A 24305-nucleotide genomic window follows, 5' to 3' on the forward strand; every position below is an offset into this window, starting at 1 on the left:
TAGAGCAGGAATTAAGACTTTGTGAGTGTTACCTACTTCACGTGCATTTTGCAGTGTACATGCCTTTTCTTTTGTCCCTTTAGTGTCACAATGTCACGTCACTGTCGACAAACTTATATTGTTCCTTTGTAAAGATGTCTGCCCTTTTCATTTTGTTGTTGTTCCTGCTAAATTTAAGAAATCAGCAATTTCCCTGAGGGAGTCTTCCCACGGGATCAATAAAGTTCTAGCTAATCTAATCTAAATCTAAATATCATGCTTTTTTGGTACATTTTTGTACAGTTGTACTGCCACCCTGTGGTTGATCTGAATATCGACACTTAGGTCCGTGAAGAAACATGAAAGAATGCTTGAAATAAATACAAATGGTGTGGGTGATTGTGTGGCTGTGACATACAGTCAGGAGTGCACAGAATTATTTCAAAACTCAAACAGAACCAAGTAAAAAATGTGACATGGAAAAACCTCTGTGACATATGTAACAGAAGTCTAAAATGTGCTGTTTGTAGCAGGGGAATTTTTACATGCAGAGCACAGGCACAAACAATTAACATGCAAAATTCTGTTATATTTAAATAATAGATTTAAAAAGCACTGTTGCACAAAGTGACCCCTTTAACAGAGCCACACATTTTTGGTTTTTTCACAATGTACACATTTATGTCACCACTGTTACATAGTTAACGCTGTCTTAATTAATGTATGGACAAAACAAAAAACATTCTGCTTTTGTTTGTTTGCTTTTACACAAATTATTATTTTTTCAAATGATAAGAAACAGGAAATCAAACTTAATTTATTTTTGTACTTTAAGTTCATAAATTGCATCAACAATGAATAATAGATGCCGCTTTGACACTTATTTTGAAATTGATTTCACACTTTAAAAACCCCCAAACTTTTTTAGAAACTATCTATTCATCCATTTTAGAGGCTGGATCCTATCCCAGCACCAAAAATTAATAAAAACCAGAAACAGTATAAAACCAGGCGAGAAAACCGCTCATTTGTGACATCGACAGGCCAAGTGGGTAATTGCGTCCGTTTAATTGTTCGACTCCATTTTCCAGCATGCCTTGCGGCTCCCATCATGCTTTGCTGTCGCGCAGCAAAGCATAGCGTAGTTCGAGCAAACGAAGCTGGACACTATCCAGCTGACGCTTCATTTATATGCTAATATTACAAATTTATACATATACAAATCTTCATGACCGTTAAAATATCAAGTTGCTGCCACAGACTTCAAGTCAGATGGTGGCTGGCAGTAATAACACACTAATAACATAATGCCGGCTGCGAAGTAGAAAGAAGAAGAAACAAGTTTCGAGACGTGCTTCGTTGCTTTATTATTTTTGACACACGTTCCGGAGCTTTGCTAATCGGAGCACAGCTAAACATGGCATCCGACGGCCCTCCGGGCACTGAGTCTCTTCCGTCTGATTTAGGGAACGCGATTGCGGCTTTAGCCACATGGAGCAACCCGGAGCTTCAGTCCAAACTGGCGGAGCTGGGAGCCCCCACGATGGGTAAGAAAAGGTCGCGAAAGGTGTCCCCGAGCAGAGACTGGGATTACCTAACGAGAGGCAGGCTAATGCTAATGCTAGCGCTAGTTAGCAGGACGCGGCTGTGTGCTAGCTAAGTGCAGTGTGTTTACATCAAAATGTGGCAATTTCTTTTTAAAAAGTGGCCACATTCTCTTCAGATACATACTAACATCAGTCTGTGTGCTGGTTATCTCCTGTTTTAGAGTGTATGGATAATGTTTTTGTTCTTTCAGGCCCCAGAGAGGAGCTGATTGACAGACTGAAGGGTTACATGATTCAGGTAAATATAGATGTTTGTCTGCTGACCAAAAAGTGACTTTTCTTTTATTATTTCTATCAGTGATGATCTTAAAAATTTGTCAAAAGTCCATAAACTCTGCAAGTTTGCTTTTGCCACTGGAAAAAAATATGCACCAACTTCTTTATTTTATAGTGGCCACATATCTGTAGCACTTTTCTGTCTGATACACTGAGTGCTTTAATCCCTTTTATACCGGGTGGCTGCAGTTATAAGTCTGACGTGAGGCTTAAAACGTGCCTGATCCGCAGAGGTGATGTGAACACACCTTTCTGTGTAACTGTTTCAGTGGCTCTTGTATGTGTTGGTGTCTCACGTGGAGTTTGTGCACTACAGATGATGTCACATTTCCACAGAGATCTGCTGCTTTTTTGACGTATATGCTGGGTTTTGAGCGGTTTGCCATCATAAGTCCTCACTGTGCACACAGAGAGCGGACAGATGAGCTAAATATTCATATTAAATGGTTAATTTTTCATGCTCGTCAGTTTGGATTTATCTTGTGTGTGCGTGCATGCTTTTCCTGGTCATTCATGGCAGTGTCAACTTACTCTGCAGAAAAAATACGTCACTGAACAAATAACACTTTTCACAAGACTGATAGTCATGAAAAATAAAAGTAGAGTTTAAAAAAACTTGCGGGGACCGAAAAAGTCATGACTGTTGTCCTCCTCAGAAAACTCACTTTTTTGTCTTCTTGGTGTTATGTGAGTCAAACTCTGGTTTATACAATTCATGGAAAAAAGGGCAAAACTGTGGTGAGTCCACAATGAACTTAATGTACCTACTTACATATTAAAACATTCCATGTGAGATGCTTTCAGGCAGGCGATGTCAGGCGCACGTATTGAGGGAAATAACACCTGTACTCATAATCCAAACTGAATGTGCACATACAGAAACATGAAAAAGGAATTCATTTAATATTTAGCTCATTTTGTCTTCCATTGTGACAGGTTTTTAGTTGGTTGGTGCTACATGTGAAAGGTGCCTGGGTGCCTCCCTAGGGAGGTGTTCCAGGCACATCCATCTGGGAGGAGACCGTGGGGAAGACCCAGGACTAGGGGGAGAGATTATATCTCCACACTGGCCTGGGAACGCCTCCGGATCCCTCAGTCAGAAGTGGACAATGTGGCACGGGAAAGGGAAGTCTGGGGTCCCCTGCTGGAGCTGTTCCCCCGTGACCCGAACTCAGAAAAGCGGTTGAAGATGAGTGAGTGGTAAAGGTTGTCACCGTAATAGTAATTGGGGTGCAGACTACATGTCTGATGTGATGCGCGATTTCAGTGACAGATGAGCTGCCTGTTCACTTGCGCTGAATTGACACTGGAGCTTTCAGAAGCCCAGAATGAACCATCAGCCACAGGAAACGTAGAAGTACAAATCTCTCCTCCTAATCTGTTCAGTGTGAACGTGCACAAAAGTTTCTGATGAACTCTGAAGACTTCAGCTGAAAAGGACCTCATTTTCCACTTTATAAAATGAATTTTATTCCTAAAAATCACGGCACACAGCCCCGATCATTGTGCGCTCATTGGCTGTGATATTGCTTTTTTTTTTTTTTTTCCTGAGTTCATGTCCAAAATCACATCACTCTGGTCACGTTACAGTGGATGATCTGCTGTTGCTGTGTTGAAAAATGGTGAGGTCATTGTGCGCTGTGGGATGTGGTATTTGTGCGTCTTCCAGGCTTGGAGATTCTCTTGTGGAAATCAGGTGGGGCCTCATACTTTATTGCAATCATGGTGGTTTGTGAGAGGATACCTAAAGGACCTTGTAAGGTCCTGGAGACAGCTGAGTGCTGCTTTGGCATCATGCAGCGTTAGACGCAATCAGTGATGCCGGTAACACGTTACTTAGTAACGCGTTACTCTAATCTGACCACTTTTTTTAGTAACGAGTAATCTAACGCGTTAATCTTTCCAAATCAGTAATCAGATTAAAGTTACTTCTTCATGTCACTGTGCGTTACTATTATTTTTCATTGTGGGTCGATAGCAGCATTAAACTTGGTCCGTGGGCAGGAGGTCGGGGTTCGACTGAACTGCACACTTTAAGCGAGCTGTGAGCTTTTCATCCGCGTTTTTTTGCAGCTGCTCGACTCGTCCTCACTTCTTAAAGCGCGGTGATCAGCACACCTGCACTGAGCTTTACAAAGACATTTTTATACTTTTTTTCCTCCTTTATTTAGAGCTGAGCTGAGCCGCTCCGTATCTGCACGTTAAAACAGCTGATCCTCCGTGACGCGTCAACAACTAACACTATTTTCCACTCAAATGCACCTAAACTCTCTTTCTGAGGACCACATGATGTGAAAACACAATAAAACTTTCTTACCTGTAAATCTGGTCACGTTTTCTGCATAAATAAATGTTATCCTTTCTTTGTGCTCAAACGCCAAAGTAGGGGCGAATCCAGATGGAATGGGGGCGTGGGGGAGGGATGTGCCCCCCACAACACCCCTAGATTAAAGGTCCAGTTTTGAAGCCTTTTTTTACTGCAACTACTAATACTACTTAAAATAATATTAATTTCGACAAGTAAAATATTTAGAGAGAATTTAAATGTTAGAAAAATGCTAGAATGAATTTAATAGTTACATTTATAAACAATGTAGGTTCGAAATTGCAAGTTTTACTGTTACAGTGCTGTCAACAGTTAAATATGAGGTCAAGAAAGAGGTCTTTATTTTACTTTTTATAAAACAAGTATTTATTTTCATTGAAGTCAAGAAAGGGTGACTATAAAGTAACTTTTGGCAAAACAGGTATCATTGTCATGTTGAGGTGGCAGAGGGTTGTTGTCGGCAGCTGGGAAAAGTAACTAAAAAGTAACTAGTAATCTAACTTAGTTACTTTTACAATTGAGTAATCAGTAAAGTAACTAAGTTACTTTTTCAAGGAGTAATCAGTAATCAGTAATTGGATTACTTTTTCAAAGTAACTGGCAACACTGGACGCAATTTCATGACCTCACAAGGGCCGTTGGACAAACCCCGTCCCTGTGTAGAGGGGGTTGTACAGTGATACCTTTTATACACACAAAAGCGTAAATGTTATTGTTCTTAAAGTGTAAACTGACTGTTCTTAATGTTTATTGTAAATGTTTGCTTGTCTGTGTAGATCTTCTAATATATTGTGTAAGAAATGGACTATAATGAAGTGAGGTTGAGGGTTTTCTTGATGAAAATGTTGCCTTTGGCACTAAAGGTGTTTTTCTCTGCAGACCGGCATCCGGCTCAGCAAACCAAATGATGACACACCTGTGGGTCCTCAGGTAGCTGCTGTTCACGTGCCACTGTCTCTGACTGCAATCTGCATCACAGAGGAGTAGAAGCATAAAAAGGCCTTAACAGTTCGGTGTGTTTCCTCCTCAGCTCCCGTCTCTGCCTCCGCTGCCCCCGATGCCCATGCCGCCCATGCCTCCCGGAATGGGCATGCACCCGGCAATGAGTATGATGCCCACAGGCCCCCCTCCACCCAGCATGCACATGGGCATAGAGGCCCCGCGTCTGCCCCCTCCTGGCATGTCGCAGGACGATCAGCTGAAGATGGTTCAGCAGAGAGCAGCTATGGTGTTGCAGCAGGAGGAGAGGGCCAAACAGCAGGTGAGGGCAGCCCACAGCAAGTGCACAGGCCACAGAGATGCAGCGTAATGTGTTTTAGACGGTGGCGGTTTATTAATGTGGTTAATTGTTGCTTTTGTGTTTGACAGGGTGACGAACAGGAGCTTCTGGAGCAGCAGAAAAGGGTGAGAGGGTGTCTGCGTATCACCAGTTAAAATTACTTTCTGGTCCATGATTTACACATTTTATTTTTATTTTTTTGGTGACTAAAAACAGTGCGGAGATTGCTGCCGGTTTTATTTTCTAAATTCTAAACAAGTCGGCCTTTTTGTGTCTCTCCTTTTATTGCACCGTATTTTATTATCTTTAAACATTCTTTTTTCCTGCGTTGATGTGCGTCAGGCTGCAGTGCTGCTAGAACAGGAGCGTCAGCAGGAGATAGTTAAGCTGCAGGTCCCGGGGCCCATGGCCATGCCCATGCCCCCAGTCAGCACAGTGAGAGGTAAAGACAGAGACGTCTTTGCTTTGTTGTTCCCAGTGTGACACAGTAATTAGTATTATCCATTAGTCGGTGACTGTGTAGTCCTCCTCTCTTTATCATCCTAAATACGATGTGCATCTACTCGTAGGTTTGGATCCTCGTGGGCCGCTGCCTCCTGGTGTCACTATGTTGCCCCCAAAACAAAGAGTTCCACCTCCTCCAGGAGAAGATAACAGAGAGGTAAGCAGAGGAACAAAACGTTCACAGCACGAAGTCTGTGCTAATGCACGGAGCTTTGGGCAAATCCTGCTGCTAAGTTCACCATCTACAAGTGAGGCTTTTCTGCAGAAGACATTTACAAAATTTCGACCTCTTGACCCCCAAATCAGTTGGCTTCTTGGCATCACTACACTGAACAGGAAAGAAGTTAGTGTGGTTCCCAGAATTTAGTACGTTCCTGTGTCCTAGACCTTTGACCTTTTTACCTGAAAGTCTGTAGCCTTCTTGTGGTCCCCTTGCTAACAGACACACCGGGTTTGGTGACAGTCGAGCCTGCAAGTGAAATGTGAACTGACCAATTGGCTCCTTGCATTTAGCAACGTCTTGCCCACTTTCTGCACTGTGGGGTGGGGAAACGTATTCGATACAGCCATGTCAGATTTTCAGTGTTCACCTGTGGAGATTTTACACAGTTCAAACGTGAAATAGTCTCATTGTGTGTTTGTGTAAATACACTTAAAATGATTGAGAATGTGAGGATTTTATTTGTGTGCTCCAGGCCTGGCAGGGAGAGGACATCAGTGGACCCAAAATCCCTCAGGCTCTGGAGAAGATCCTGCAGCTGAAGGAGATTCGACAGGAGCAGCTCACTGACCCCACAGGTCAGTTCACCAGATAAAAACACCGCCTCCTAAAGGGGCGCTTCCAACGGGGCCCCATGAGGATGAGACCGTGTTTTTGTTATTATGTATCCGTCCTTTGGATTTTACGGTTGCAGTCCTTTAAAATGCCTCTTTTCACCCTGAGCTCTTTTTGTCTTTTATTCAGAAGAGGATGAAGATGACGATGAGGGAGCAGACATGGACATGACCAACTCTGCTCATGTCATGTCTGAGACGGATGACGATGACAGTCAGATGTCTAAGAAGGATGTATGTCCTTTCTTAAATCACCTTCATTGAAGTTTTGTGGTTTGATGCTGTTATTTTTGCATTTAGTTTTTTTCATAAATGGTAATTAATATAGCACTTTTCCATCTGCATCAGACGCTCAAAGCACTTTACACATCAATGCCTCACATTCGCCCCGATGTCAGGGTGCTGCCATACAAGGCGCCCACTACAAACCGGGAGCAACGAGGGGATTAAAGACCTTGACCAAGGGCCCTTAGTGATTTTCTGGTCAGGCTGGGATTTGAACCAAGGATCCTCTGGTCTCAAGCCCAGTGCTTTAACCACAAGACCATCACCTCCCCTTTTCATGGTCTTGTAGAAATTTCATCTCTAATTTTTGTCCTCAGAAAAACCGCAGACGCAGAAATCGCAAGAAGAAGAGCAAGAAGAAGCGAGCCCAAGAGAAGAAGGAGCAGGCAGTGCAGCAGAAGAAGGAGGGCAGCACCAAGGAGAAGGAGAAAGAGAAGGTGACAGAGGTGGAGATTGAGTACGTCACAGAGGAGCCGGAGATCTACGACCCCAACTACATCTTCTTCAAGAGGATCTTTGAGGCCTTCAAGGTCAAACATGTTCTTCTTCCATTAGGACTATGTGAGCGTGTTTGTTTTGGTGTTCACTGTGAATACGTGCATGTGTGTATTTAATGCCGCAGTCTTTATTCTTATTTTAGCTGACTGACGATGTGAAGAAGGATAAGGAGAAAGAGCCCGAGAAAACTGAGAAGCAGTCGATGATTCTGAGGAAAAAAGGATTCGAGGAGGAGAAGAAAGACAGCGACGACAGCGATGAGGTTTGAAAAGTTTACAGTAAAAACTGATTCTCTTCAAGAGCCGTGCACGTGCGTTTGTGGCTTCATGTTTCCGGATTTATTTCTAAACTCTTGTGTGAAATGTCCCATTGTCCACGTTCAGGAGGTGAGACACAACGTCCCAAAACTGTCCAAGAAGAAGCTGAGGAGGATGAACAGACTCTCAGTGGCCGAACTCAAACAGGTAAATGTCCAGTAGTCGTAGTACCACTTATAACCCTGAAAGCAAAAATAAAAAGAACAAAAACACTTTACAATGGACACAGAATGTAATGTAAGTAGTGTATTTTTCAAAGTATAAGTCAAAGTTTTTTGTTTTAATTAGTTTTGGAGTTCCTGCAGTTTATACTCCAGTGTGACTGTCGTTAATAATAATAACATTAACTATTTATACTGGGCTTTCCTCCGAATCAGTGTGCTAAAGAGCATAAAAATCAAGAATAAAAGTACACTACACAAAAAAAACCCAAATTAAAGAGGTTATTAAAAAAACATCAAATGAACTCTCACTTTTATTGTGGTGTTTCCAACAATCCATGTTCCCATGCATCAAGTAATAGCCAATATGTTGTACAACACACATTTATTTGTCCATCTTATTTGTTTTTGGAATTTAAGTCCTTCTTTTAAGTAACAGGACACTCTGGTGTGCACATGTGCTGCTGAGTTCCTGTCAGTTGTTGATCTGTCTCTCAGGGAAACTCACTGAGCAAAGGAATGAAGCTTCTTTCAGCCTCCCACTGCAAACCTGAATCAGAATTTAAAAGCAAAGTCAGAAAAACACCTTTAAAGCTTATCTTTGTGTTTGTTTGTCCCCCACATTGGCTGTAGCTGGTGGCCCGTCCAGATGTGGTGGAGATGCATGATGTGACAGCCCAGGAGCCAAAGCTGCTGGTCCACTTGAAGGCCACCAGGAACACGGTGCCGGTGCCTCGTCACTGGTGCTTCAAAAGAAAGTATCTGCAGGGAAAGCGAGGCATAGAGAAACCCCCCTTTGAGCTCCCCGAATTTATCAAGAGGACTGGAATCCAGGAGATGAGAGAAGCCCTGCAGGAGAAGGTGACGTCACAGTGAAGTCAGTGTTGCTCAGATGATGATGATGATGATACGAGTCTTACATGCCTTTTCCCGCTGTCTGTTTGTAGGAGGATGCCAAAACCATGAAAACCAAAATGAGGGAGAAGGTTCGTCCCAAGATGGGAAAGATCGACATCGACTACCAGAAGCTTCACGACGCCTTCTTCAAATGGCAGATCAAGCCCAAGCTCACGATCCACGGAGACCTTTACTACGAGGTAGGAGAGCGGTGACGGTCCAGCGCGCTCTCACAGCGGCCGTTACCATTTGTTAGTGGTGACATCATCAGAAACATTTGTCTTCACAGGGTAAAGAGTTCGAGACTCGTCTGAAGGAGAAAAAGCCCGGAGATCTGTCTGATGAGCTGAGGATCGCTCTGGGGATGCCCGTCGGACCTGTAAGGAGTTCTTTCACATTTACTCTGCAAACGTCCCCCGTAACGAAGAGACAGGATTTAAGTTTGTTTGTGGTTTAATAAACAAAAAAAACAGAAGTCTTGACCGTGTTTCCTGGTGACTGATCAGGTGTGACGTCTGTGTCAAATAACTTTGTTTTTCAGAACGCTCACAAGGTTCCTCCTCCGTGGTTGATCGCCATGCAGCGGTACGGCCCCCCCTCCCTCCTACCCCAACCTCAAGATCCCTGGACTGAACTCCCCAATCCCTGATGTAAGAAACTTCAGTGTTTCCTGCTGCACAATTATAGGTTTTAGATCTTTTCTATGCAACTCCAAACATCAGAATGTCTGGAGGTTAACATCTGATGGCATGAATGTTGTGTTCTGTTCAGAACTGCACTTTTGGATACCACGCTGGTGGCTGGGGCAAACCGCCGGTGGACGAGATGGGCAAACCTCTTTATGGTGACGTGTTTGGGACCAACTCTGCAGATTTCCAGGTCTGACGGCAAACTACAGGGGGATTATTATCAGGGTTTGACTGTTTGTGTAGAGGTTCCATTTTAACCAGTGACACAAACTGAATTTGACTAGTTAATAACCAACTGAATTTGGAGTTGCGGGTTGATCAAGAATCTAATGGCGTCTCTTTTTGTTCTTTGACAAGTGATGGACTTTTAAATGACATTTTTGGAAATAATTTGCCCCAAAAAAGGGTTAATTGATGGTAAATATTCTTGCTCCTGAAGGATGTTTCCTGGAGATTCATGAGTCCTTTTTCATGTTGATCTGCATCCTCTCAGGTTTGAATGTGAAACTCAGCATTGATCATATGTGGTGATTGATTGATTGATAAGTATGCACGTGCAGGCCAAAGTGGATGAGGAGGAGGTGGACCACACCCCATGGGGAGAGCTGGAGCCTTCAGACGAGGAGTCCTCGGAGGAAGAGGAGGAGGAGGAGAGCGACGAGGAGAAACCAGATGAAACTGGATTTTTCACACCAGCAGACAGGTACACAAGACTCGCGGTTCAGATCATTTGGGTGAATAAAATTGTAAAGAAAAATTATTTTTTTTATTTTTAACAAATCCTTCAAATCTTGACATTTTGCTGTTCATTTCTTTGTAAAATCTTTCGTTAAGTTTTGAGGCTCAAACTAACTTGAGACTCTGAAATATAATTTCCTTAAATTACCAGTTAATTCTGAGATCAGTTGACCTGACGTGTTTCAGTCGACTTGAAGCAAAAATGAGTGTGTTGGTTTTGCAGCGGGCTGATAACACCTGGTGGCTTCTCCTCGGTGCCCGCCGGCATGGAGACCCCCGAGCTGATTGAGCTGAGGAAGAAGAAGATCGAAGAGGCCATGGACGGGTGAGTGTCACTGTGTGCCTCAGGTTTTTTTTTTTTTCTCCCCAATAACTATATTTTCTCTATTGTGGAAGTGCTGGTGCTTTTCCCAGCATGCACTTTGACAGGTGTGGGGTTCCCCCTTTGACCGCTTTGTCACATTTGTAGGAACGACACACCACAGCTGTTCACTGTTCTCCCGGAGAGGCGGACCGGTCCTGTCGGCGCGGCCATGATGGCCTCCACGCACATCTACGATATGTCGGCGGTAAGTCGACTTCTCAACAAAATGTCATCTACAATTAGATGAAAATCTGCTATAAAGGTGGTGCTTTAGTCTGATGGTGGGCGTGTGGCCCGGGATAGGACAGGTGAGACAAACAAAGACCAGAGTTTAGGGATGAACCATTTGAAGAAATGATTTCTGTGAGGTTCAGACTTCATGTAATTTTAATTAATTAATGTTAGGAATGTTATAAATTCCAGCTCTTTATCTGTGTTTTATGTCTGCAGCTTAAACATGGAAATTATCGGGGGGAAAAAAAATATAGTTACTGCAGTTTTTGTGATCAGAAACATTTGAGTTTTAAAACATATTGTTTTTTAAAGACCTTTAAATGTCCTCGTGTCAGATTGTCTAACATGCTGCTGGAGAATTTTTAAATCTTGAAATATTCATAAATGTTTTACTGAAACGTTCACATTCCTGCCGTCGAGTTCCAGGCTCACTTACTAATCTACAAAACCAGGGTTCAGCATTTGGGTTCAGCATGTCCTGCCTTAAAATGTTGTCTTCTTTTTTGGGGGGGTTCTCATTGTTCTTTTAGGCCATGACGACTCGTAAGGTGGGTGGAGGGCAGGAATCTCAGGGTGTGGAGGTGGCTCTGGCCCCCGAGGAGCTGGAGTTGGACCCCATGGCCATGACCCAGAAGTACGAGGAGCACGTGAGAGAGCAGCAGGCTCAGGTGGAGAAGGAGGACTTCAGCGACATGGTGGCTGAGCACGCCGCCAAACAGAAGGTACCGACACAAAGTCACGTTTCTCCAGTTGAACACATTCTTGAGTTACAAAAAAACAGGGCAAAAAGACCGACAAGAGTTTCCACATGAAGTTTATTTATTTATTTTTTGTACACATCTTGAGGTACGACTCCACCACATTATATCATCAAATCACGTCCTCAGTCACATTCTTCTGGTTTGTTGTGGTTCTTATCTGTGACCTCCCAGCATGGACATGCATGAAAGTAAAAATAAGACTTTAAGTCCTGTGATGAAAGAAGCATGTGATTGGATTTAAAAAAAAAAAAACAAAAAAAACATGTTGCTTGTAGACAGTTTTTTTTTTTTTTTTTTAAGTGGGAAGCAGAAGTGCTGATATTTGACACTAATATCTAATACTTCTTTTTTTTCTGTCTGCTTTGTTTTCACCGTCCAGCAAAAGAAGAGGAAGGCCCAACCGCAGGACACACGAAGCGGCGCCAAAAAGTACAAAGAGTTCAAGTTCTAGAGTGGCAGCAGAGGGGGAGGAGTTTAACATCATGGTATGCAGACTGCAAGCCCCGCCCACAGATTATAACTTAAAACACCATCTCTGTTTTACTCCGTCACTCAGACCGCGTGTGACCTGCGGTTTTATTGTCTTTATTTTTACTGTACCTGTGAATTTTTTGTTTTTCCCCTCAGTTTGTTTTGTAAATAAATGAATCCATGACAGGAGTTTGCTGCTGTTCTGATTGTGATGCGTCGGATTTTACCGGTACAAAGTCTTTGATTACACGGATGCAGCAAAGTCATTAATTGTGTAGCGTCTGTGGTGATGTCATCGCTGCTGGGCGCGGCGGGTCAGGAGTGTTCGCATGGGTGACGAATTCTCAACATGCTCGTTTTGAATCCTGTTGACTAAACGACAAGTGCAGCGCTGTGTTTCCACAGGTAGAGGGCGGCAGAGCATGACGGTCGCCTGAAAGTGTGAAACACGGTGACCTAGATAGCAGCAGTGTGCTGACTCGGTCACTGACACACGCACAAACAGGGAAACAAATGATTTAAACCCCTGCTGAAGCTGTTTTAATTAGAGGTGAATGAAGCAGACTTCATGAATCAACATTCCCTTTTGTGACTTTTGGTTGTATTTTTTTTTTTTTCCCTGAGGGTGACTCATACGTGAGTGTTTCATGAATCACGTTTTTTCATCCTGTCATCAGACCTTTTTAGTTATTTGTACACAGTCAATGACGCTGGATTATGAACCCCGAAGGTGTCACTTGATGACTTGGCAGATTAGGAGCGTTGTGTAAAAATTAACCCAGATTATTGTGACAGTTTTAATCTGTTTGAGTCTAATCTGTATCAGTGTCTGGAGCTGGTGAGGTTCCATTTCTAATCTGATTACCCGACTGGCTCAGAACGGCTGCAGCAGTGATCAATGTCACTTTAATGACCTTGCCAGTATGAGTGGCAACATGTACGCCGAACGATTCCTGTGTTCAGTCGTCTTGCACAACGAGAATGTCGTTACACATCCTGCACAGTCGTGTCCATAAGTGTTTGAACAGTGATGATGCTGCCTCTGTACAATGGCACACTCAGTGTTCTTTTAGTGTCAAACTTCACCTTAGGAGTAGCAGCCATTTTTATTCACAGCTCATAAGTAACTGGGCAAACAAAATAAAGTACAAGAATTATAGTTGGGGTGGAGCAATATCAGTTTTTCATGTCCATTATCAATACTGGAATCAGTATCTGCCAATTCTGACACCATGTTCCCCGTCTGAAAATGAATAATCTGTCAACCCATTTGCGTGTAGGCGCTTTGCTAACCTAGCCATCTCAGAAAACGTCAACTCAAATTGCGAAACAAGTATTTTATTCATATGATTGTTCTGACAGCTATTTTTCTTTAGGTAAGGCAGGTGATGGATACAAGAACATTTAAAAATAAAACATGTCGTTATGACATACAAGTAGTGTGATAGTCTGAGAAAATATTAAATATAAGTTCGAGTCTCCCATCTGCTTTCTGTCAGATAAGATCAAATTTTACATCTTTTTAAGAAAATTTTAAATGGTAGTAATGGTAGCGTATTTATGTAAGAGGACTAGTTATGGGTTTGCCTCCCTTTTGAGGTCAGGACTGATTTATGTATTTAGCTAGAAAATCAAAAGTTGGCTTGTTTCCGTTATGTTTTTGTCTCCAGATCCTTTTGAAATCCTTATTGGTAGGAAAGGATCCTTTTGTGCGACTGCATCCGGGCCCCCTTTGTCTCCCGATTGTGTGTAGATGTAGAGAACAAGTGAAAATGTTACTGAATAATAATTACCAGTTGAACAGTGTTATTAACATGAAGAAATGATGCTGTGACATGTTCTTTTTATCAGTAATTATAGCTGTGGATTCAGCGCTGTCCGTCCCCCGAGTGTCCCACAGTGTCTTGAAGACATCTTTATAAAATCTGACTACTACACCCAATCATAGTAATACTGATTTTAACATGTTTTTGGAAAACTACGTTTAAGGAGGTGGTGTCCAAGTGGTTAATGCGCTTGGTTTCAGTTCAGAAGGTTCCGGGTTCAAACCCCACCCTAACCACATTTCTCCATGTAATGTGGAGTTGCGTCAGGAAGGGCATCCGGCATAAAACTTGTGCCAATTCAACATGCAGATCCACCTTGGATTTGCTGTGGCGACCCCAAGTGCAAACAAGGGAGCAGCCGAAGGGACTTACTTTTACTTTTTGGAAAACTGCGTTTACTGGCAAAAAATAATGGAGTCAAAATGGTGCCATTTAATTGAAATTAATACAACTAATAGAAGCAACGTAGCTGCTCTGATCGTAGCTGTTAAATATGAACTTCATAATGTGTGAATATCGGTTTGTACTCATACAAATCCCTGATTACAGATTGAAAACAGGAGACGTGTCTATAATCTGCGGAGATTATAATCCCACCATCAATGCTGTAAAGGTACATAAACAAAACTGATGTTTCTGCTTCCTGGTTGTAAAATGACAACACTTATGTTGGCTGAAGCAAAAGGAGGCAGATCTGAAAAACCATAACCGGTTTTTCACCTTTGGACAAGATGAAGCGTGTGTGTGTGTGGGTGCATGCGAGTGACTAATGGGATTCATTCCTGCTCTGCCTGAGGCCGTCTCGCTGTCAGACCTGATGCAAAGATTAGCTGTTCCACTGATTTTCAGGAGAGTTGCTGTAAAGTTAAGTTGCGTCGGCTGGTTAAAGCAAGGGATGATGGGTAAATATGTGCTTAACGTGGATAAAATCATCTGACAATAAAAAGGGTTATTTGTTTTTTTGGAGAAGGTATTTTCACATCTCTGAAATCTCCTGGCCCTGTTGATTTAAATGAAAAGGAGCTGCTGCTGGCCACACCCCCTCAGAGCTGGTGAAGTGGGCGTGTCGCCAAAGAGCAGGTGCCGGTCTAACATTTGGTTCTAGCATGAGTGTTTCTATCAACTGCTGTGCAGTGATTTCTTTGCAGCGTGACACAGGATGACCCGGCAGGAAGTGACATCACAAGCAGGATGTGGCTGGTTGTGATGGTCAGATTTTTTTAAGTAGAAAACTGCAGACAATGAGGAACTTTCTACTTTGTACACTTTCCCCAGCAGCTTTCACCATTCGCCTTCAGAGTACATTAACAGTAAAGGTCATCCAAACTGTGGACTTTGTTTTGGGCTGGTCAGTCTCGAACAGGAGAACCTTCCAAGCTACAAGAACTTCATAATAATGTGGACCTGGACATCTGCTTCTGTGTGGGAGGCACAAAAAGTAAGATGAACCAACTTGATGACAGTACTGGGGTTTTGAACATTCCCAAAACTCTGCTACTTTAACCAGAGTACTCTGATACCAGGTTCTTGTACAAATACAGATCCTGCATTGATGACTGTTTGCAAACATAGCAGCATAATGAGGGCCCAGTTAGTGTTAGCTTCCCCACACGCCGAAATTAAGTTCATAAATCTGTTTCTAAATGTTTCCATTTGTCATCACTAATTTGCAGTACTGATGAAAAGTTTTGGTTTCATCCCCAGCCACACATTCTATCAATTATTTACATTCTAGTTATGTTAAAATATTTCATTGTGTATTTGGCCACGTTTACCCTCAACAGTTAGCTTTGTGGGGTATTAACATAAATATGGATTTATTAGTTCAAAAATATTTACAGAGGATAGATAACGCAGTATAAAATACACTTGTTTCCAGTGTGGTCAGCAATAAGTTAAATCATTCCAAAACACAAAGATAGTAAATGTATCCTGTATTTTCTGGAGCATATGTTGCTTTTTTAATTTATCTTTCATATATATATATATGTATGTATGTATGGGACGTCCTGCAACTTATACTCTGGTGACCTGTGTACTGAAAAATCACACATTCCTCATTATTCATTGTAATTATGACTATAGAGGACTTTCCCAGGAATCAAAACACTAAACAAAATAAACTAATAATGCAAATAATATAAGAAGTACACAACAACTATGAACACACACACAAAAACATTAACAAGCTGAAAGTTCCACAAAAAAGTGTGACTTATACTCTGGAAAATATAGTTAATTGGAAATGAGGTTTACAGTTTGAATGAAGTGTATAAATGAACAATAATAATAAAAAAAAAAAAATCACAGAAAGTTGCTTTTTTTCCATTCATCTGGTCCATTCAGTTCATCCTCGTGATGCACTGTATATGTATTTTGGATTTATGCTGCGTTCAGAACCCTCGGAAACTTGGAAAAACCCGACATAAAATAACAAACAAAAAATCCCTAAAAAGTGTTACGGTTACCTCGGCAACAACTGGGCCTATCACAGCAGAACGAGGCTGACGTTATCTTTTGGCCTAAACGAAATCATCAAATATAATTTGATATGTGGACACATCGGCAAAAATTTGGTTTTAAAGGTGCCTTTTCAACACCGGTATCGTTGCTGTTTAACCGGTCGTAAAGGCGGCTGAGACATCAACTCTGAATCGTCGGGTTGCTCAATTTCCTCACCAGTTTCCGAGTGAAAATTCCGAGCTAGAGGTCAAAATCTCCGACCTTCCGAGTGTTTTGAACGCAGCAGCAACTTGGTATCACTCATCTACACTTTAACTATACACGAATAATAATTATCATATATTTCTACCTTTTTAATGCCGTTTAACCGCTTTAAAGTTTAATATAGCTAATAAGAGTTGTGTAATTAAGAACAAATTCTCTCTCTCTCTCTCTCTCTCTCTCTCTCTCTCTCTCTCTCTCTCTCTCTCTCTCTGTGAAGGGGCGTGGCCTCCTCCTCGTCACCGTGGCTCCTCGCGCTGACACGAGTTTCCGCTTCCTGCTCCAGCCAGCGTGCGGAGGCGCGTGAGCGGCGCGAGATACTCACGAAAACCGATGTTTTCGTTACTGGGCGTCAATTAGGGCAGAGACGGAGCGGTTACCGGAGCGGTTCGTCTGAAGGAATAAAACACCGGGAGGAGGAGGAGCAGCACCCCCGCAGAGGAGCGTGTTCCTCCGCCTGCTTGAGGGATGTCGGAGCGCGGAGGGGTCTCGCGGGCCGGCGGCGTCCCGTCGCCGCACATGCAGCCCTCCAAGCCGGTCAGCATCACCTCCAATCGGCCGGTCCACATGAACCTGTACGCCACCTGGGAGGTGGACCGCTCCTCGCCCAGCTGTGTGCCCAGGTACACGCACGAAACGACACAAACACGCACCAAAACACCTGTTTAAAGACTCATTATCCCACCGATACTGATCAGCCACTGCCGATATTGCAGCAGCGCCCCCTTCACCAAATCTGCAAAATCAGATTAACCTGTTGATTAGCGACATAAAAACACTCAGGTCACCACAATATGATTTTTTTTTTCACAGTTATTAATGGAATGAGCAGCAGACAAATTGACTGTCCTCTTTAAACTGAAACTGAAATTACATTTTATCTTAAATGACAAATCAGAAATTTTATTATGTGGCTATGACAGTACACACACTCTGATTGGCTGATTTCCAGTCCGATATTTTCCCATATTGGATGGTTACTGTGATAATCGGTCCAGATCGCGTGTCAGATTTGCAACTTTGTTTACAATTTCCACGGTGCAAAATAAAACAAAACGCATTCAGCGAAATTGTGAGCGATGAAGAGGACCGTTCTCCAAGCAAATTTTATTACACTGGCGAGTTTGAATTGAAGGAATTAACAACAAACGAGCTCTAAGACCAACAAGATGAAAAAACCCCCAGCTCAAACCAGCCATATAATAAACAAATTATTAACCTCGCTTACTCGGCCTGTATGGGAATATCAGATCTTGGTCTTTTTTGTGGGACCGAGGTCTGAGGTTCCCGTACAGACCATGTGCACAATTAATCCTTTAGTATTATTAAACAAATAACACAATCAAAACAGAAAAATATAAAAATATGCTGCCAAAACAATTCATCACAATTAAGTCTTTTTTTTTATTTCTAAAGGTTCAAATTACTTTTTACTCTTAAACATTACAAATACAATATCCTCTGACACATTTACTACTTTGAAAAATATTCATATTTAAATCTTTTTAGCATAGCAAATGATTTCTATAAAACATTATATAAATATAAATGCTTTTTTTAACTTTTAATTTTCTCACCCATTAGTTTAAAAGCATCACATGTTTAAAAAAGGCTCACTTGGTTCAGCTCAGCGCCAATCAGGAGAAAATGCCACATTCATGTTTTTGGTTTATTTTTAAATGACTGAGTGGGTGTGGACAAAAAACACAAATATTCACATATGTAAAACAAAAACTTCCTGTTTCCGTTTAAAAGTGTATGCGGAAATGTCGTACTGGTAAATGGTATTTTCAGAAAGAATGCAGATTTGGCCCGCGGTGAAAACATTTAGTCAAGCGGCAGGAAAATAAACCTCAACTATTTTGGCAGTGCATTAAGTTAAGTGATTATTTAAATTAAGATTCCAGCTGGATTTTGCTTCGCTGTAACTTCTGCAGGAGCGTGATTCCAGTATGGTCCAGGTCCACTTTGGGAATAACTCCGATTTGCACCAGTGCTTTGACAAAAAGTGACTTCTTGATGTGTGGAGGGAAATAAAATCAGCATTTGTTTTATTGATTCAAAAATATGTTTGTGTAAACAGTTGGCGGCGGCCTCGGGTTGGTCGAGCACGAGTGATGGTCGATGTGCAAATTAGAATTGACACAGATCCGCATTATTGGTGTTTGTGCTTTTATGCATGAAGAGTTGTTAACTTTCTGCAGACATTAATGTTCTCATCATCATGTCATTGATAATTCCCCCTGTTTGGACTCTGCAGAAGCCCACTGAGGTCCCGCTCTGGTTTGACTGCCTCTACTTCATGTAAACAACTGACTGACAGCATAACCGTCCGGGTTTGTCCCGGTGAGACGGTGAACGCTGAGGCAGCTGCAGTGTTTTTACTGCAAGATCAGTGCAGTGGCTGAAAAAACCCCGGAGCGCCTCTGCAGCGGCAGCGGGGCATTCTGTAATTGTCCATGACACGGCTGTAACGCCCGGCTGCGTGACACCCTGCTGCACTCGTTTGTTTGATTGATTTCCATCCAGGTTCTCCTCTCACACAAATGATCACCGTGAAGTTTGTGCACATGCGTTTTAAACTGTGCAGCAAGGTCACAGAAGGTGATGCACCTCATCCACCTCAGCTCAGTGCCGCGCACGCAGGCTCGTGCGTGCACTTTGTCTGGGAGTGAACAGAGCGGCTGCATGTGCACCGTCTGTAACTGCTTCTGTGACGGTGGCGTGAAATGTGCCATTTTTCCCTTCTGTCGTTACGACGATGTGACACCTGTGGTCCTGCATCCGATTCAAGGTCAAAGCAAATGATTGCAGATTTCACAGAAAATCAAAACTGCAGGCGTGAAGGCAGAGAATGATTGTGTCTTTGACTCAGTTATAGGCATTAAGCCGATTAAAACATTAGAGTTCTTGAGATTACATTGACGTTTGTCGTCCCAGACTGATTTGACAACAATAAAATGTTGCCGTCTCAGGCGGCAGGTATTTATTATTTTTATTAGCATGTGTGGAATCTATAACGTGATCATGAAAAATACAAATCTCACTCTCCCTGAGCCCACAGTGATGTCTGTAACTGCTTGTTTTCTCTGATCATCAGTCAGAATTCTCTTTGCTTTACATTGTCGCTCCGGCTGCATTTTTTACGATGCTGTCCAGCATGGCTGCCCCCCACCCCGCTGATGCAAGAGACAGAAGCAAAGCAACCAGCTGCCATTCAGTTACAGCGGCAACAGACAAGTGGTCACTATGCTGCGAGCCAGGCAGGGCCAAAATAGATGAGAAGTTGATTTTATGCAAATAATGAGAGATTCGATACGCCAAATACCAATCCAGGTGAAGGCAGTGTGAGTTTCATGTTTTGGTTATAGTTATTCTTATTTCTTAAAACTATAAATTCTTCTTGGTCATAATGGGTTGATAATAAAATGTTTGGTGTCGTTGTTTTTATGCGTATGTCATCAGATATAGCAATATCGTTAAAGAAGGTTAAACTCCCTAATATCTGTATCGATATCAGCCCCCCAAAAAATCCATATCAGTTTGGTTCTACATGAAATAAATCTGTTTGGATTTGGGAGTGTTACTCAAGTAAAAAGTAAACTGAAGTACTCTCCACGAGTTCTACAAAATTGCATTTGTTTTTCCTTGATGATACTTGTTGGCATTTTGTAAACAAAATGACTCATGTTGCAAACAATATTGATAAAATGGTAAACGGACGGTGTTTCTGCAGTGCTTTTCTAAAGCAGTCTACAGTCACGTCTCTTACGCACACTGATGTCGGCGTGCTCCCGTGCACGGCGCTCTGCTGCACTGCAGCAGTATTTTGAGGATTAAGGACCTTGCTCAAGGGCATGTTCGTGAGTTTCCTCTCTGATGGGAAATCAAACGAGGGATCGTCTGGTCACAGACCCGCCTGTCGGACCTCTGGACCGTTAGATCAATTAGCCTAATGCCATTAATTGATAATGAAGGTAATTGCTGCTTCTAGCAATGCCGCGGGACAAAGGCTTGCCGATGAACCCCGACGTGTCGGCCACTGAAAATAGCTGGTGAGAGTGGAGCATGCTGGGAAAGTTGAGGCCATCACGCCGTGATGTCGTAATGCTGGTTTCAGGATTTGTTTTAGTTCATCACATTGTGAATAAATATCATTCTTGTGAGTAATGTGGCGATGGCACGCTGGCATTTAAAATGTGCTCTCTTGACTTCACGTTTGGGGTTTTCTGACGTGTGTGTGTGTGTGTGTGTGTGTGTGTGTGTGTGTGTGTGTGTGTGTGTGTGGACACTGGATGTTGGTGGTTTCTGAATATTTCGCGGCCCGCGTGTTTGATTTCGCTGCGGTTGCAGCACTGAGAGCGGCAGGAAGCCTCTGGGAACTGGATGCCGTTTCTCCGTCATCTACATATAAATTGGAATTCTCACCAACAAAACCGAATCTAGCTTCTTTCCGTTGTGTCCTGGAGTCACGGTGCAGTCTCTTGCCTCTCGGTGGCTTTCCTGTTGCCTAATCTCTGCTGCTGCAGATCGCGGTGTGAACTTCCCCTCCTCCAGCCGAGGTGTTGTTGCTCTAACCTCTTCCTGCCTACCCAGCATGCCGCTTGGTATGTTGTTTATGCAGCACCGTGGCTCGGAGTTACACAAAAGCATCGTTCACTCCCAAATTCAGGTTTGCAGAGGAACCTGGCAAAAATCCCCAAAACATGTCTGTTTTTATCCGATAGCCTTCGGGGGGAGAGTCTGAGGTGGATTTGTGGTGTCTTTGTTTGTTGCAGTCTTACACACCTCTCTGCAGCTTCTCTCCCCCTGCCATCCCACCAATACCCCAACCCCGTAGAGATGGTGCCTGCTCCCAAACCACCAATAACCAGCAAAAATATATTTAAGCATAAAAATTCAAAAAGAAAAAATAATATAGCACCTTCAACTGCACCACAGACTAAAACAGTTAAATGTGGTTTATTAAATATTAGGTCTCTCTCTTCTAAGTCCCTGTTAGGAAACGATATAATAATTGATCAACATATTGATTTATTCTGCCTTACAGAAACCTGGTTACAGCAGGATGATTATGTTAGTTTAAATGAGTCAACACCCCCGAGTCACACTAACTGTCAGAATGCTCGTAGCACGGGCCGGGGCGGTGGATTAGCAGCAATCTTCCATTCCAGCTTATTAATTAATCAAAAACCCAGACAGAGCTTTAATTAATTTGAAAGCTTGACTCTTAGTCTTGTCCAGCCAAATTGGAAGTCCCAAAAAACAGTTTTATTTGTTGTTATCTATCGTCCACCTGGTCATTACTGTGAGTTTCTCTGTGAATTTTCAGACCTTTTGTCTGACTTAGTGCTTAGCTCAGATAAGATAATTATAGTGGGCGATTTTAACATCCACACAGATGCTGTGAATGACAGTCTCAACACTACATTTAATCTATTGTTAGACTCGATTGGCTTCGCTCAAAATGTAAATGAGTCCACCCACCACTTTAATCATACTTTCGATCTTGTTCTGGCTTATGGTATGGAAATTGAAGACTTAACAGTATTCCCTGAAAACTCCCTTCTGTCTGATAATTTCTTAATAACATTTACATTTACTCTGATGGACTACCCAGCAGTGGAGAATAAGTTTCATTACAGTAGAAATCTTTCAGAAAGCACTGTAATTAGGTTTAAGGATATGATTCCTTCTTTGTTATGTTCTCCAATGCCATATACCAACACAGTGCAGATTAGCTACCTAAACTCTGTGAGTGACATAGATTATCTCGTCAGTAGTTTTACATCCTCATTGAGGACAACTTTGAATGCTGTAGCTCCTCTGAAAAAGAGAGGCTTAAATCAGAAGTGCCTGACTCCGTGGTATAACTCACAAACTCACAGCTTAAAGCAGATAACCCGTAAGTTGGAGAGGAAATGGCGTCTCACTAATTTAGAAGAGCTTCACTTAGCCTGGAAAAAGAGTCTGTTGCTCTATAAAAAAGCCCTCTGTAAAGCTAGGACACCTTACTACTCATCACTAATTGAAGAAAATAAGAACAACCCCAGGTTTCTTTTCAGCACTGTAGCCAGGCTGACAAAGAGTCAGAGCTCTATTGAGCCGAGTATTCCTTTAACTTTAACTAGTAATGACTTCATGACTTTCTTTGCTAATAAAATTTTAACTATTAGAGAAAAAATGACTCATAACCATCTCAAAGACATATCGTTATCTTTGGCTGCTTTCAGTGATGCTGGTATTTGGGTAGACTCTTTCTCTCCGATTGTTCTGTCTGAGTTATTTTCATTAGTTACTTCCTCCAAACCATGAACATGTCTATTAGACCCCATTTCTACCAGGCTGCTCAAGGAAGCCCTACCATTAATTAATGCTTCGATCTTAAATATGATCAATCTATCTTTATTAGTTGGCTATGTACCACAGGCTTTTAAGGTGGCAGTAATTAAACCATTACTTAAAAAGCCACCACTTGACCCAGCTATCTTAGCTAATTATAGGCCAATCTCCAACCTTCCTTTTCTCTCAAAAATTCTTGAAAGGGTAGTTGTAAAACAGCTAACTGATCATCTGCAGAGGAATGGTCTATTTGAAGAGTTTCAGTCAGGTTTTAGAATTCATCATAGTACAGAAACAGCATTAGTGAAGGTTACAAATGATCTTATGGCCTCAGACAGTGGACTCATCTCTGTGCTTGTCCTGTTAGACCTCAGTGCTGCTTTTGATACTGTTGACCATAAAATTTTATTACAGAGATTAGAGCATGCCATAGGTATTAAAGGCACTGTGCTGCGGTGGTTTGAATCATATTTATCTAATAGATTACAATTTGTTCATGTAAATTGGGAGTCTTCTTCACAGACTAAGGTTAATTATGGAGTTCCACAAGGTTCTGTACTAGGACCAATTTTATTCACTTTATACATGCTTCCCTTAGGCAGTATTATTAGAAAGCATTGCTTAAATTTTCATTGTTACGCAGATGATATCCAGCTTTATCTATCCATGAAGCCAGAGGACACACACCAATTAGCTAAACTGCAGGATTGTCTTACAGACATAAAGACATGGATGACCTCTAATTTCCTGCTTTTAAACTCAGATAAAACTGAAGTTATTGTACTTGGCCCCACAAATCTTAGAAATATGGTGTCTAACCAGATCCTTACTCTGGATGGCATTACCCTGACCTCTAGTAATACTGTGAGAAATCTTGGAGTCATTTTTGATCAGGATATGTCCTTCAATGCGCATATTAACCAAACATGTAGGACTGTTTTTTTGCATTTGCGCAATATCTCTAAAATTAGAAAGGTCTTGTCTCAGAGTGATGCTGAAAAACTAATTCTTGCATTTATTTCCTCTAGCCTGGACTATTGTAATTCATTATTATCAGGTTGTCCTAAACGTTCCCTGAAAAGCCTTCAGTTAATTCAAAATGCTGCAGCTAGTACTAACAGGGACTAGAAGGAGAGAGCATATCTCACCCATATTGGCCTTTCTTCATTGGCTCCCTGTTAATTCCAGAATAG

General features: G+C 42.1%; 2 protein-coding genes across 6 annotated transcripts in view; both read left to right on the forward strand.

Annotated features, from left to right (window-relative positions):
* The first annotated feature begins 1360 nt into the window (after positions 1 to 1360).
* On the forward strand, positions 1361 to 12216 carry sf3b2 (splicing factor 3b, subunit 2). The gene is given in 23 exon segments (XM_034163977.1): positions 1361 to 1526; positions 1778 to 1824; positions 5068 to 5118; positions 5219 to 5449; positions 5557 to 5592; positions 5810 to 5909; positions 6037 to 6128; positions 6667 to 6769; positions 6936 to 7039; positions 7408 to 7620; positions 7731 to 7850; positions 7972 to 8052; positions 8700 to 8927; positions 9014 to 9163; positions 9253 to 9342; positions 9505 to 9555; positions 9557 to 9613; positions 9735 to 9842; positions 10213 to 10355; positions 10614 to 10715; positions 10860 to 10959; positions 11519 to 11710; positions 12129 to 12216. Coding segments are annotated over 23 exon segments (2601 nt in total). The 5' UTR covers positions 1361 to 1396; the 3' UTR covers positions 12201 to 12216.
* A 4835-nt stretch (positions 12217 to 17051) lies between these two features.
* Positions 17052 to 24305, forward strand: part of LOC117504525 (phosphofurin acidic cluster sorting protein 1-like) — a 66080-nt gene continuing 58826 nt past the window's right edge. For 2 of the 5 annotated variants that reach the window (XM_034163974.1, XM_034163975.1), the window contains exon 1: positions 17053 to 17393. In XM_034163974.1, coding sequence (XP_034019865.1) covers positions 17239 to 17393 — 155 coding nt within the window. In that variant the 5' untranslated portion in view covers positions 17053 to 17238. Of the gene's footprint in view, positions 17394 to 24305 lie in introns of all 5 variants that reach the window. The other 3 variants (XM_034163973.1, XM_034163972.1, XM_034163976.1) reach the window with 2 other exon arrangements.

The sequence above is a fragment of the Thalassophryne amazonica genome, chromosome 23 (assembly GCF_902500255.1).
Source record: "Thalassophryne amazonica chromosome 23, fThaAma1.1, whole genome shotgun sequence".
In the NCBI taxonomy this organism is placed as follows: Eukaryota; Metazoa; Chordata; class Actinopteri; order Batrachoidiformes; family Batrachoididae; genus Thalassophryne; species Thalassophryne amazonica.